The sequence below is a fragment of the Falco naumanni genome, chromosome 11, assembly GCF_017639655.2.
Source record: "Falco naumanni isolate bFalNau1 chromosome 11, bFalNau1.pat, whole genome shotgun sequence".
Lineage (NCBI taxonomy): Eukaryota > Metazoa > Chordata > Aves > Falconiformes > Falconidae > Falco > Falco naumanni.
In genome coordinates this window covers 5,967,109-5,978,810 of record NC_054064.1, presented here as the reverse complement: position 1 = coordinate 5,978,810, position 11,702 = coordinate 5,967,109, and the positions used below count along the sequence as shown (strand labels likewise).

At 52.0% G+C, this 11,702-nt stretch overlaps 1 protein-coding gene across 1 annotated transcript in view; it reads right to left on the bottom strand.

The window, feature by feature from the left end:
- Nucleotides 1-546: 546 nt before the first annotated feature.
- The window catches only part of PAPPA2 (pappalysin 2), a 93,595-nt gene continuing 82,439 nt past the window's right edge, over nt 547-11,702 (bottom strand). The window contains exons 21-22 of the mRNA XM_040610851.1: nt 3,053-3,151; nt 547-1,054 (exon numbers count right to left, since the gene is read on the bottom strand). Coding sequence (XP_040466785.1) covers nt 980-1,054; nt 3,053-3,151 — 174 coding nt within the window. The 3' untranslated portion in view covers nt 547-979. The remainder of the gene's footprint in view (nt 1,055-3,052; nt 3,152-11,702) is intronic.

Here is an 11,702-nt window from a genome sequence, read left to right as displayed (position 1 = left end):
GACATCCCCACGGGCACATAACCCTTCCCAGAGGGCTCTGAAATAATAGGTGATGGGCATCTGTGGTGCCCAGCAGCGCTCACTGAGTCTGCCGTGCTCACCGGGGCGATGTAAGGGCAACATCAGCGTTTCTTCTCAGCCTCAAAATCCTGACCCAGGACCCTAAGCAGAGCAAGGCAAAGCATCGGCAAATCCCAAGGGCAAAAACTTGGTGCCTGCAAGATGCCAAGAGCACCCTGAGGTCACAGCCTCCATTCTGCCTTCCTGCGGAGCTCTCTCCTGGCGCAGCCTGGGTGTTTGGCTTCTCTCTCTGTCCTCCTTCCAGCTCCCTCTCAGCAAGGAAGGGGGAATTCCCTGCTCCTCCTCCCCGACCTGCACTTTTCCCAATGGTTTGTACTTCACAGCAGCATGAGTGTGTGACAAAGGATATCCTTTCTCAGCTTCATCAAAAGCAAAGAAAATATAATATATATTTATATATATATTATATATATGTGTATATATATATAATTAAGTTTAAATATTTGCAGAGAGATCACAACTACCTCGACCTTGCTAAAAGAAGCCTGTACAGCAGAAGGGGGGTGAATAGTGACCAAATCCAGAGCAAAGACAGACACCCAGACACCAGACCAGGACAGATGTCCATGGCAGCACCAGGGCTCCCAGCCCACAGCTGAGGCAGTGCTGCATGGCTGGCTGAGCCCCTCAAATGCGCATCGGACCCCCGTGTCCCGGTTGGGTTTGGGAGGGAGCAGCGATGGGGAGGGGACCGCCATGTGCCTGCCCTCTCGTGCCACAGCACGCTGGCTGCTCGGTGGCCTCACCTCGGCCCCTTTGTGTGCAGTCACCAACCCCCTGCCCTGCTCTTCCTTACGCCTGCTGCCCCCTTGCACCCCGCCGTTCCCCAGCAGCCCCCGTTGCTGCCCCTTCGCTCCTCCGGCACTCGCCTGACCGAGAGAGGCCCTTCGTGGTGCTGCTACTGGTTCTCCTCGGCAGCCGGGTCACGGCACGTGCATTCGTCCTGGTCACAGTCAGCAGCAAACGGGATCACCTGGGAGGACCGAAGGGAGATGTAAGCCTCTGCTTTGAGATCCCTGGCCCCTGGCACCCCTATGCCCCTGCAAGCCCCCTCCACCCTGGTATGGACAGACAGACGCTTTGGGCTGCGCCTTGATGTTGTTGGTATTGTGGAGGCTGCCGGGCTCCACGCTCTCAGAGATACGGGCTCTGATACAAGCTGTCCCCGGCTGAGTTTTCCTTTTAGCCTTTTCCTTTTTGTTCACTTGAGTTTCAAATTTTGCAGCCGAGGATCAGCTTGAGTCTTGTGCCCCAAATGTCAAACCCTGGGGAGAAGCCTCCCCTGGTGGGTGTGAGATGTTTGGACTAAGGCTGGCAGTGATAAGGCACCTCTAGATGTCAATTTTACTTCAGCGGCTGTTAGAAAGCCCCCCTTGCCCATGTCTGAGCCCATGGACCTGTCCTTCAAGCTACTTGTGGCTCTTCAAGGCTCAGCAAAGCATGAAGGTAGCATAGGCTCATCTTCTGCAGCTCCTGGAGGAAAGCAACCAAGCTCCCAGCTGCTCAGGCTGGCCTCCATACTACCTGATGTAGGAGCCAGGGTAGATGCATGGGGTTCTTCTGCATTATGGATCAAGAAAACCCAGGCAGGCTGGAGGCTGCTTGAGCAGGAATGGCCTTCAGTGGGGCAGGCAGTGGGTCCGTCTAGGGCCACCCACAAGCTGTGCTGCTTTGAGACATACCATGTGGGTAGAGAGGCTCATTGCACATTGCTTTTTCTACAACAACCATATGTGGCTGAGCAAACTTATGTCACCTTAGCTGGTGGCAGCAGAGCAAGGTGGGAGGGCACCAGCAGAGCTTCTGGCTCCTAGTTAAGAGTTGCCCAGTCATGAGCCATGGGAGCTGAGAAAATAGTTCCCTCCAGAGGTTTTATACACACCAGGCTCAGAGCCAGCAGTTTTTCTTACTGTGGAAGCACATTTGAGTTTTCACAGCCTGGGTCAGTGAGAGCTGGAGTAGGTTTTTGGTGTTTAAACTGCATATTCTTGCATCTGCCTTAACAGAGACGTGCTGGAGGCTTGTGCCACAGGAGATCTGGGACTTGTGGGGAGCGTGAACTGGGTCTGGGTCTCCTGAGAGCCATGGGACTGAATCCTCCCACCTTTGGCTGCAAACCTGTCCTTTATTTTGTCCAGAGATCCAGCTATCTCAGACCTCCTGAGAGCCATGCCTTGCTCTGAGATGTCATGATATCACTATGGGGGTTTCACTCATCGCTTGGGTGTTAAGCCTTTTCTCTCCTATCTCAACTGGATCTTCCCAGGATTTTATTTTTCCTTTTCTCTGTGTGTGTATGTGTGATGAAAGGAAAAATGATTCAAGCTCCACAACAAAGATGAGAAGATCCAAATTCACATATTTTTGCAGTGAGAAATTATCTCATGCCCTGTGATTTGTTTTGCTGTTGGATATGCTTAGGAAGGATGGGCTGTGAGTACTGGATAGCAAGTTAGGTGGGAGGGGAGGTTGTGATGGGAGACAAAGAAGGGTCTGTGTAACCCCAACGCCAAATTTCTCCCTCCACAATATTCCTCCCTCCTTCACTCCCCAGGAGAATTGGAAGGGAAAGACAGCCCACAGCGGACGCCAATGGACCATCCCCCAGATCCCCTGAGATTGCTCAATTATATGACAAGGTGACTTCTGACTCACCGTGGCTAGCACTACATCCTATGGAAGTAATTTCTCTGGGACTCATTTCCCAAAATGAGAGGGAATCCTGTGAACCTCAGTGGGAGCTGGGCTGAGCTTTCAGTGCTGCTGGCCCAAGTTCAAACCCCGTTGTTAATCAGTGGGATGATGTCTATCAGCTTCAGCTGGCTTTGGTTTAAAATCATGGGTTTGTTCTCCATTTGTGGGAGAATTGCATTGCAGGCTCGGTTCCACGGCCAGCAAAGCCAAAGAGCATAGCTAGCAGTCACCACTCAATCCTAAACCCTGGCCCGTGCCACAGAAGATGCTCACTTACCTTCCTGGAGGACAGTGTGGAGGAGCAGCAGTCACCCCCGTCATACTGGCAGTATGCCCGGTTGTTGATGGTGTCACACCAGCCGTCTGCTTGGAAGGGCTAGGCAGAGAAATGAGTCTTTGGTGAAAGGGTTGTTCAAAAGCATAAGGTTGCCCCCAAAAGCAGAGATCCCAAGAGGGCCCAGCAAGGCCCAGCTCCATCATACACAACCCCCTCTTCAAAGCTAAAGGTCACTAGAAGACTGGTATCCCGGCTGGTGTGTATGGAGTAGTGGGTGCTCGGAAGGCTGCAGGATTCCCGAGGACTGGGGGATTGTGTCAGGAAGCAAGAAAGCAGAATCGCTAGAGCCTGAATGCCACAAGTCCCCATTCCCATCTCACTCAGTGCTTCTCCATGGAGTCCATTGCCACCCAACTAGGAATCCGTTCACTCCCTCATCTGCTCATCCACCTGCTCACACCACTCTCATGTGTCTCCACTTTAATCCAGCTCTCTGCACGCTCGCAGCTGGGGCAGGGCTCTCCAAAAAGCTGACCCAACTCTTCTCTCCAACACCCCTCCTCCCAAAGAGCTTGGCTCTGAAGCTGAGCTTGGTGACCTGGCTTGGGCAGCTAAGTACAGAGAGGCTGTTACGAGGATCTTCTGCTAGAGGATCAGTCTCAGGAAGGCACATGCTTTATCTCCCTTGGACTACAAGAAAGGTTCAGCAAGGTGAGGAGTCTTCCAGAAGTACTTGCACTCAAGCCAAGCCAAGCCAAGCATCGGCAAGTGCTGCTCGCAAGGACTAAAACTTTTCTAGAATGCTCTTGCTTCGGCTCTGACTCCAAGGAAAATGTCCCCACATTCCTTGAGACTCTCCATTGGAGGCTCCAGGTCTGTCCACAGCACTTGGCTCCACCTAACCTTGCCAGGCCAGACTACAAAGCTGCTTATCTGGTGACCATCTGGGACAAACAGAAGGGATCTTCATTAAGCACTAGCTCCCTGCGGGCAAAATCCAACTCTGCGTTGAGCAGAGAGGGCACCAGCCTACTGTTAACCAGAAATACTGGCAACATGGCCACCTTCCAGCTTCAGTCATGGCCATCTTCCTCCTCATTTCTCTTCTTTGTGGCTCAGATCTCACCCTCTGTAAGGAAATCACATGGTTGAGTGGGGGTGGATTTTGCATTGCCAAAATAACGGTGGCTCCTCTTCGCGTGGCACAGCCCAGTGCCCTTTGCTGCTCTCCTGTGAGTCACTGTTGGGTCTGCTGGGACAACTGGGATTTGCAGAGCCCAGCTTGCTTTGGTGTAGCTCAGACAAACGCTCCATCGCTAACAAGCCTTCTTTACTGAGAGCTCTAACACGGACATAGAAAGCTATTGCAGGAGAATAGCTTTGTGTCCAGAAATGTTAAATGGCACGAGCAGCCATTCAGAAATCCATTTGATTGTTGTTTAGTTACATGAGTCATCCGATCAAAGAGAAACAAGCAACTGGGGCTGAGAAGCAGCCAACGAGGGCTGAGAAATAATGCTGTGCAACTGGTGCAGCCAAACAACGTGCATGTGAAGCGCTTACAATGAACTGTCGAGAATGATCTGCAGCCGAGGTTTATTTATCACAGATACTCATTATCAGTGCCAAGCAACAACCGAGCGTGCTAGCAGAATGGGGAGGCCATTCATTAACCAAGTGATTAGTAATGAAATGCTTCTCCTGCTCCAGGCTCTGTGATGGTAGCTACTGGCCCAGCAACCATGGCCAACCTCCAGGAGGAGTGCTGTCATCAGAAAGGGCTCTTGGAGGAAACCTGGCCACCCCTTTGCCCATGGAAGCAGCTGACCAGTTTCATTGGATCTGGTGGTCCCTAATGACTACTGGACTTCAGAAAATACCCAGACCCAGCCTTTGATGGACACTTGCCTGTAGCACCCCTAAACCCAACGACAGCCAGCTGAAAAATGTCACCACACCGCAACAGCCCTGCCATCCACTGTGCTGAAGCCAGCAGGCAGGATGGGTGATAATGCCAATAATTCACGCAAAAAAACCATGCCAAAACCAAGGAACTGATGTGGCTTTTTGTCATCATGACTCACAAGGAACAGAAATGGGCTCAATGCAGGCTAATGTCACTATAGGAAGCAGCAGCAGGAATTGTGGCAAACCACTGAGTGAGTCTGTGCTATCAGCACCACAGTCCCCACACCAAATACAGGCAGCCACAGAGAGACTGCATTTGCCTGGAAGATCTCACAAGAGAAGAAGAAAAAACGCACCTTCCTGCAGCTGGGAAACTGAGGCACAGCTGGGTTAGGTAGCTCACTCAGAAACAAGAAGGGATTTGGCTCCCATCATTGCTATCGCAAAACACGTCTAGACGACACCAAGGTGCAATTTCACCAAGACAGCAGGGTTAACACTCCTTTTCCATTGAAAAGGATCAGTGGGTCTTAAAAGATGGTTATCAAAGAAGGTCGCTGAGCGACAGTCAGCTTTGAGCACTGGGAGGGCCAGGGCAGGGATGCTGGGGCTGGCCGGTACAGGGATGCAGGCAAGGGGACCGGCCAGGGCGGCTGGCAGGGAAGAGCTCTTCTGGGTGTGATTTGCCTTTGCAGCAGTCCACACCGTGGAGTTTTTCCTTGAGCTTTGCTCCATATGTCATGAGTCACTGGCAAAACAACACCCGCTGCTTCGGTAGTTTCCATATAATTATGGGGAGGCTTGCCCATCCCAACTGCACAGGTCTGAAACAATTTCCAGATCTTGCGTGCAAGGTGGGGGGATGACAGAGGCAGGGACAGGATGGGGAAGGAGAGGCTCTCAGTTTCTCTCTACACGTATTAGGGCTAATTGCCCCCTCCTCTCAACCCGCCGGAGCCCGTACCCCACCCTAAACAAATACAGGCTCCTATGGCAACACTTGTTGGGGAAACTTAACAGCTCATGCTCCAAATTACATTGGAAAAACATATGAGGGGAAAATAAAAAATGACTAATTGGATTCAAGGCTCAAAAGAGCCAGGTGCAGGGTTTGGGGACTGCTGTCCCTGCTCCTTGCTCAGTGCCTGGAGAATACAGTGACTCCTGTTGCTTCACCTTGTCAAGAATCTCCAGCTGGTTCACCTTTGCAAGCAAAAAGCAAAGTAAGGTGCTGGCGGGTCACCCTTGAGGGCACAAGCACCCTCGTGCTTGCATCTGTCTCATTTTGGTTTTGCAAGAGCCATGGCAAGGGAGGACACGGGCAATGCAATGTACTAAGAGCACGTGATGCGAGAGGAAAACCCGTACAAACTCTGCACTTGAGCCACGTGGCTCTGCAGGAAGCAGTGCCAGCGGTGGGAGAAGGGAGGTTTGACCATGCTGGTAACTTGCAGCAACACCTGATGATGTTTTAAGGTGGTGGCAGGACAGAAGAAAACACCAATGCCCAACCATGCCAGGCAAAGGCAATGGAACAGGCAGGGAAATGGCCAGCTGGGTTTCAGCCACCAGAATGTGCAACCTCTAGTGCAGAGGGGAGACAGTGCTCCTTGAAACGGCTCTCAGAAACTGGGAAAAAATTAAGAAGGTGATGGCTACAACTGCTCCACACCGTGTTAAGTGACAGGAGCTGCTCAGCGAGGTGATGTGCCAGCGAGGCAGCCCGGGAGCTGGGCTGTGTCAGCGAATCTCCCTGCTCATGCCATCCGTCTTCCTTGTTTATTCAGACGGGAGCTTCATCAGGGCATGTGTTAGCACGTGGAGCTGCAGCAGCTGGCACCACCAGGCCTGAGCCCAGCGCTGCCGGCATAAAAATAGTAACCACGAATCAAGTGCTTGGCAATTTAAATAGGCTAAAAAACCACATGCTCTCAACGCTGGGATAGGCACAGATTAAAAGAGAAAAAGTTAAATTAAAAAAAAAAAAAAAGAGGGAAAAATATTGTAGGCAAAAGAGGGATGTGAGAAAGGACTAGTTATATCCCACCACATCCCAGGCAGAAGCCTCTCAGAGGGCTCGTGGCAAAGTTTCTTTTGAGGCTGCTGGGAGATGCCATGCAGGGAGCAGTGTCTATGCAGTGTTTTTCCACTGTCCCTGCAGAGTCCCCGAGGCCAAGCTGGCTGGTCCCTCCCCAGGGCTGCCATCCTGCCTGGCGGGGAGCCCCCAGTGCCATCAGTGAGGGGGCAGGTCCAGACACTTTTCTTCAAATCCACCTTGTATGTAGGTTATTCGCTGCAAAAGAGCATGAAAGGGTGCAACAGAGTGAGTGAAAGATAAAGCGTGAAGAATAAATCACAGGTGCCATCAGTATCACACATATTTTGGTGCTGCGTCACGGGCATTTGGTGAACATTATTTCCCAGGAATGCGGGTTTTGCTCTGGCTGAGCAGACCTGAAGGCCCAGTACCTTGCTTTTGGTGATGACCAGTTCCAGATGCTTCAGAGAAGGGTGGTGGTGGGGGGGAAATTCAGCATGCACCTGGCCAATTGTGCAACCATGTCAGCAAGAGCTGACAGACTCTCCTGCACTGCCGTTGGGGTGGAGAGTGCTTGCAATTCCAATCTGCCCGTAGCTAGAGAAAGCCCAGATCCCAATTTCAGGGGATCAAGTCCAGCCTTAATAAGCAAAATATTTCCCCCCAGCCTTTGGAAGTCTGTGCAGGTCCCTGAGCTTTGCAACTGTGCTGATCTCACCCAAGTAGGGTGCATAGTTTGCTTTTGTGCTGCTTCTAAGTCAGCATGGATTTTGCTGTCCTTTCATCCTTGCCTTTGGATGTCAGTATTTTGGGCGTTGACTTTGGACCATTTTCATACCGAGACAACCACATACATCCCTGCAGCTGAGGAGGTGCAGGTATCTTCATCCTTCCCAGCTGTCGCTTTCCAAGCAGCCTCAGAGGAACAGGGGAACCATCATGTCTGCATGGAACAGCCCTGGGAAAGCTGCTGCAGCCACCATTAGACCCACATCTTGTGCATCAGCTTCATTGCTGTTAATTCTGCTCTTGAGATGGATGAGTCATTAGTGGTGGAATTAACTGGAGGAGACAGGGATGTGGCTGGGTGATAAACCACTGCTGGGGGAATGTCTCCCTTTGCTGTGCACACGGTTCTTCCAGGAGCCTTGCAAGGTCTTCAAAAGCAAGCCCCCAAAGGCATCAGCATGTACCCAGCACGAGAAATGAGAAGGTTGTAGTAGCCAGGGCCAGGATCTCACCAAGCACAGCTGGAAACCCCAGCCCACTTACTGGCAGAGGGCTGTCAGTCCAAACCAGGGCTCACAGAACCGCAGGACATGAACCTTGAGTTGCCCCAGGGCTGGAGACCCCTGCAGCTTCAGGGGTCTGAGACGTGCAAGAGAAGCCAGGTCCCAGGTGCAAGCTGCTGCACATGGCAGGGGGGAGCAGGCAGGGGTGTGTGGGGAAAAGACAGCACCAAGAGGCTGCAGCAGCCCTTGGCCAGGGATAGGCAGGGGGCAGCTTCTCCCTGCCAGATGCCTTTCCTTCCTTCCCACTCCAGCCACTAGCCAAGATATTTCAGAAAGCTCTGGGAGATCCCTGGGAGGACTTGAAGGGTAGGTACCCAAAGCTTTGTTAAAAGTCTGGTTCACTTAAAACCCCTATGCATCCAGCACCCCCGCTTGGGTCCATGGAAATTCCCACTCCCATCCCTGCCCGCATCCCTCCAACATCACTCCAAACCATTGTTTCTGTACAGAAAACTGGGGCCGGTGTCAGTCCCTTCAGCCACAGACACGGCAGGAGCTAGTTGAGGTGATGCTATAGCACAGTGTCCCCAGGACACATCCCTTTCCTTGCACACACACACACTCATGCTGGTGAGGCAGAGAGCCCGGCCATTCTTGGCTCCCCCTGCTTGCCCAGGGAAGTTGACTGGGAATGCAGACTGTGGGAGGAAACGACAATGTTCATTGTTTGGATTAAATATTTTTCTTGGCCCTTGCTCTGTTGCAGTGTGTTTTTTATTTTTTTTCTTTCTCCCTTCTCCCCTCCCCCCCCCCCCCCCCCCCCAACACCCCAAGCACATTCACTTTCCCTCTCTCCTGAGGCTCTCCAGCACGAAAGGAGGAAATCAGCTCTGAAAAACAGAGAGAGGGACAGAGAGGGAGCAGGGCTGGCTTCTGCTCAAAAAGCTTTTTGGGATGCCTGGCTGCTCTGAGCCACTCTGAGCAGCGAGCGAGCTCTACCTGGCCCATCGCAGCGAGAGAGGCGAGGCAAGCGCTGCTCAGGGGAAGAGAGCTCTAGAATCTGGCAAGAGGCACCCCAGACCAAGTGTCCTGAAGAAAAGAAAAACAAATTCCTACAGACCGAGTGCTTCATCTACTATTTTTGTGTCTCCCACTTTCTGTGCTGAGCCATCCTTCCACTCCTTTTGAACCATGGCAGCTGACTCTTGGAGCCACGTGCCTGGAGGATGGCTTGCTTGGAGACATCGTGGGCCTACCCTGTCACCTCAGACGCAGCCAGAAAGCAAAATGGAGAAATGCCAATTGTTCCTGAGCTTGCTGGTGTCCCCAAGCCACTCACTCATCAGCTCAGCACGCAGACAATTTCCATCACATCTCAGATCTTCAGGAACATCTGCTTCAGCTCCAACATCCTTCTCCTCATGCATCACTGAGAAAACAGAGGCTTGTTGCTCGAGAAAGTATTCCATATACCCAAAGGAACGCTTCAAGGAAGAGGTGACAGACTGGAAGGCAGCATCCTGCTGTCTGGTTTCAGCCTGCGTGCCATCACTTGTAGTGCCGTGCCAAAGGCAACAACGGCCCCGCTCCCAGCAGCTTGATCTGCAGCTGTAGGTGTTCTTCAGGACAGAGGGAGCCCCTTAGACATTGGTTTCCTGACATATCTGGGCCCTGTTTGAATCAGTCTCAATCGAGTTTGGACAGAATCGGTGTCCCAAGGGGGATGGAGAGTACAGAGGTAGACTGCTGCTTGTTCTCCAGCCCAAGTACTGCTGTAGATGACCATACTGGGAGAGCAGGTCCTTGCCTTCATGGTGTCTGAAAGTGCTTCTGTGTCCCAGGCCAGGATTTGGCTTGGACACACTTCTGCTGCAGAAGGGAGTATGTAGCACTTTGGGCTACCAAAATGGGGATGCAGTCCTTCATCCCTGTCCTGCTCTGTGCCTCAGGGCCCCCTCGTCTCAGCAGACAGCGATCTGGAAAGGGCTTTGTGGAAGAAAGAGATGGAAAGCTGGTGTAGATGAACATCACACCAGAGTGGTTCTTTGCTTCCACAAAAGCATGTGTGTTCATGACTTGTTCACGGTGGGGTCCTTAGCCTTGCCCTTTTTACACCTTGATCTCAGTTCTAACAGGAGAATTAAAACAGAAGCAGGAAAGAACAAGTGAAGGGGAGCAGAGGAAGATGCCATATGTTAATAGTGCTCCTGGCAAGCATGGTGGCTCCTGGAGATAGGTCTCCAGCACTCACCATTCCCAGGACTGCTGCTGCACACATGAGAGAAGCCAGGACTTCAGTGCCACGAGCACCAGCCTGCAATCCTGCCCTCAGCAGCTCGCCCGCTGCCATGGATTAGATCTCCTGCCAAGCCATTTGTGCAAAATATGTTGCAGGATAGAACGGGTTATGGAAAACAAGCCCTGAAAACCACAAGGGCCTCCTGACCCACTTGTATCTGGTTTCTGCCAAGTTCTTGTTACAGATCTTAAACAGAAAGAAAAACAATGTACGAGGGATGAAGGAGCTGAAGGAGAATGAATATTCGTGTTGGAAGAGCAGCTGGCTGGGCTATGCTTGGGGATGTTTGTTTATTATCAGAAGCGACTCATTGATTTTTATTTCAGCGGGTGCTTTCAGTGGCTTTCCACTCACTCTGTGTCACTGACTGCACAACTGTGACCTCCAGGAGAGGGGAAAGTGGGACGTGGACAGGGATGGAGGGGTGGCACCTGTGCTGCAGAGGCAGAGAAGTAGCCATAGGTCAGGGCATCCCAGGTGCCAGCCAGCCTGCACAGTAAGGCTTGGGAGAGCTGAGGCTGCTTCCACCCCTTTGGGTCTCCGCTACCACTGGTGGTGTGCCTGGATGCTGTGGTCCTACCCGTGCCAAAAGGACCCCATCTTCTGGGGCTCTGTAAGCCTGTCCCTGCAGGCAGGAGAGTCGTGCCTGTCCCATGTCCTTGCACCATGCTGTTGTGTCTTCGATTTATTTCCCTCTGCTTTGTTTCTTAAGAGAATAAGGTTTCTGTAATCACACTCTACGTGTGTGCAGGGGACAGAGATCTCCTCACACTTTAGGAAAAGTATGCTTCAACTGAGATTTTTGGAAGAGGAACAGATTTCTTTGGGCTCATCCCCTGGAAGGCTGTATCGCACGCTAAGCAGCCTGTGCTGCTCATGCCAAGATCAGCATGAAAACGTACCCAGCAGGTATTTAGAGAGCTCCCCATCCTGCCTTCCACTTCCCCAGCATTAAGGGCTTTGCTTTCACCAGTCGGGGCCAGGTCTGATCCAAAATGACTGCTACCTGCAGTCCACACTCCTTGTGCTCCCCCACTATCTGTCCTTGCTGCACTAAGCATGGTGGAAGGTACAGCTCTGCCTGGTCCTTTCGGTATCTGTTTGTGGCCCTGATGTCCACTAATTTGTTTAATCCCTTTTTGAATTTGAAGCTACTACTCATCCCTGCAGCCT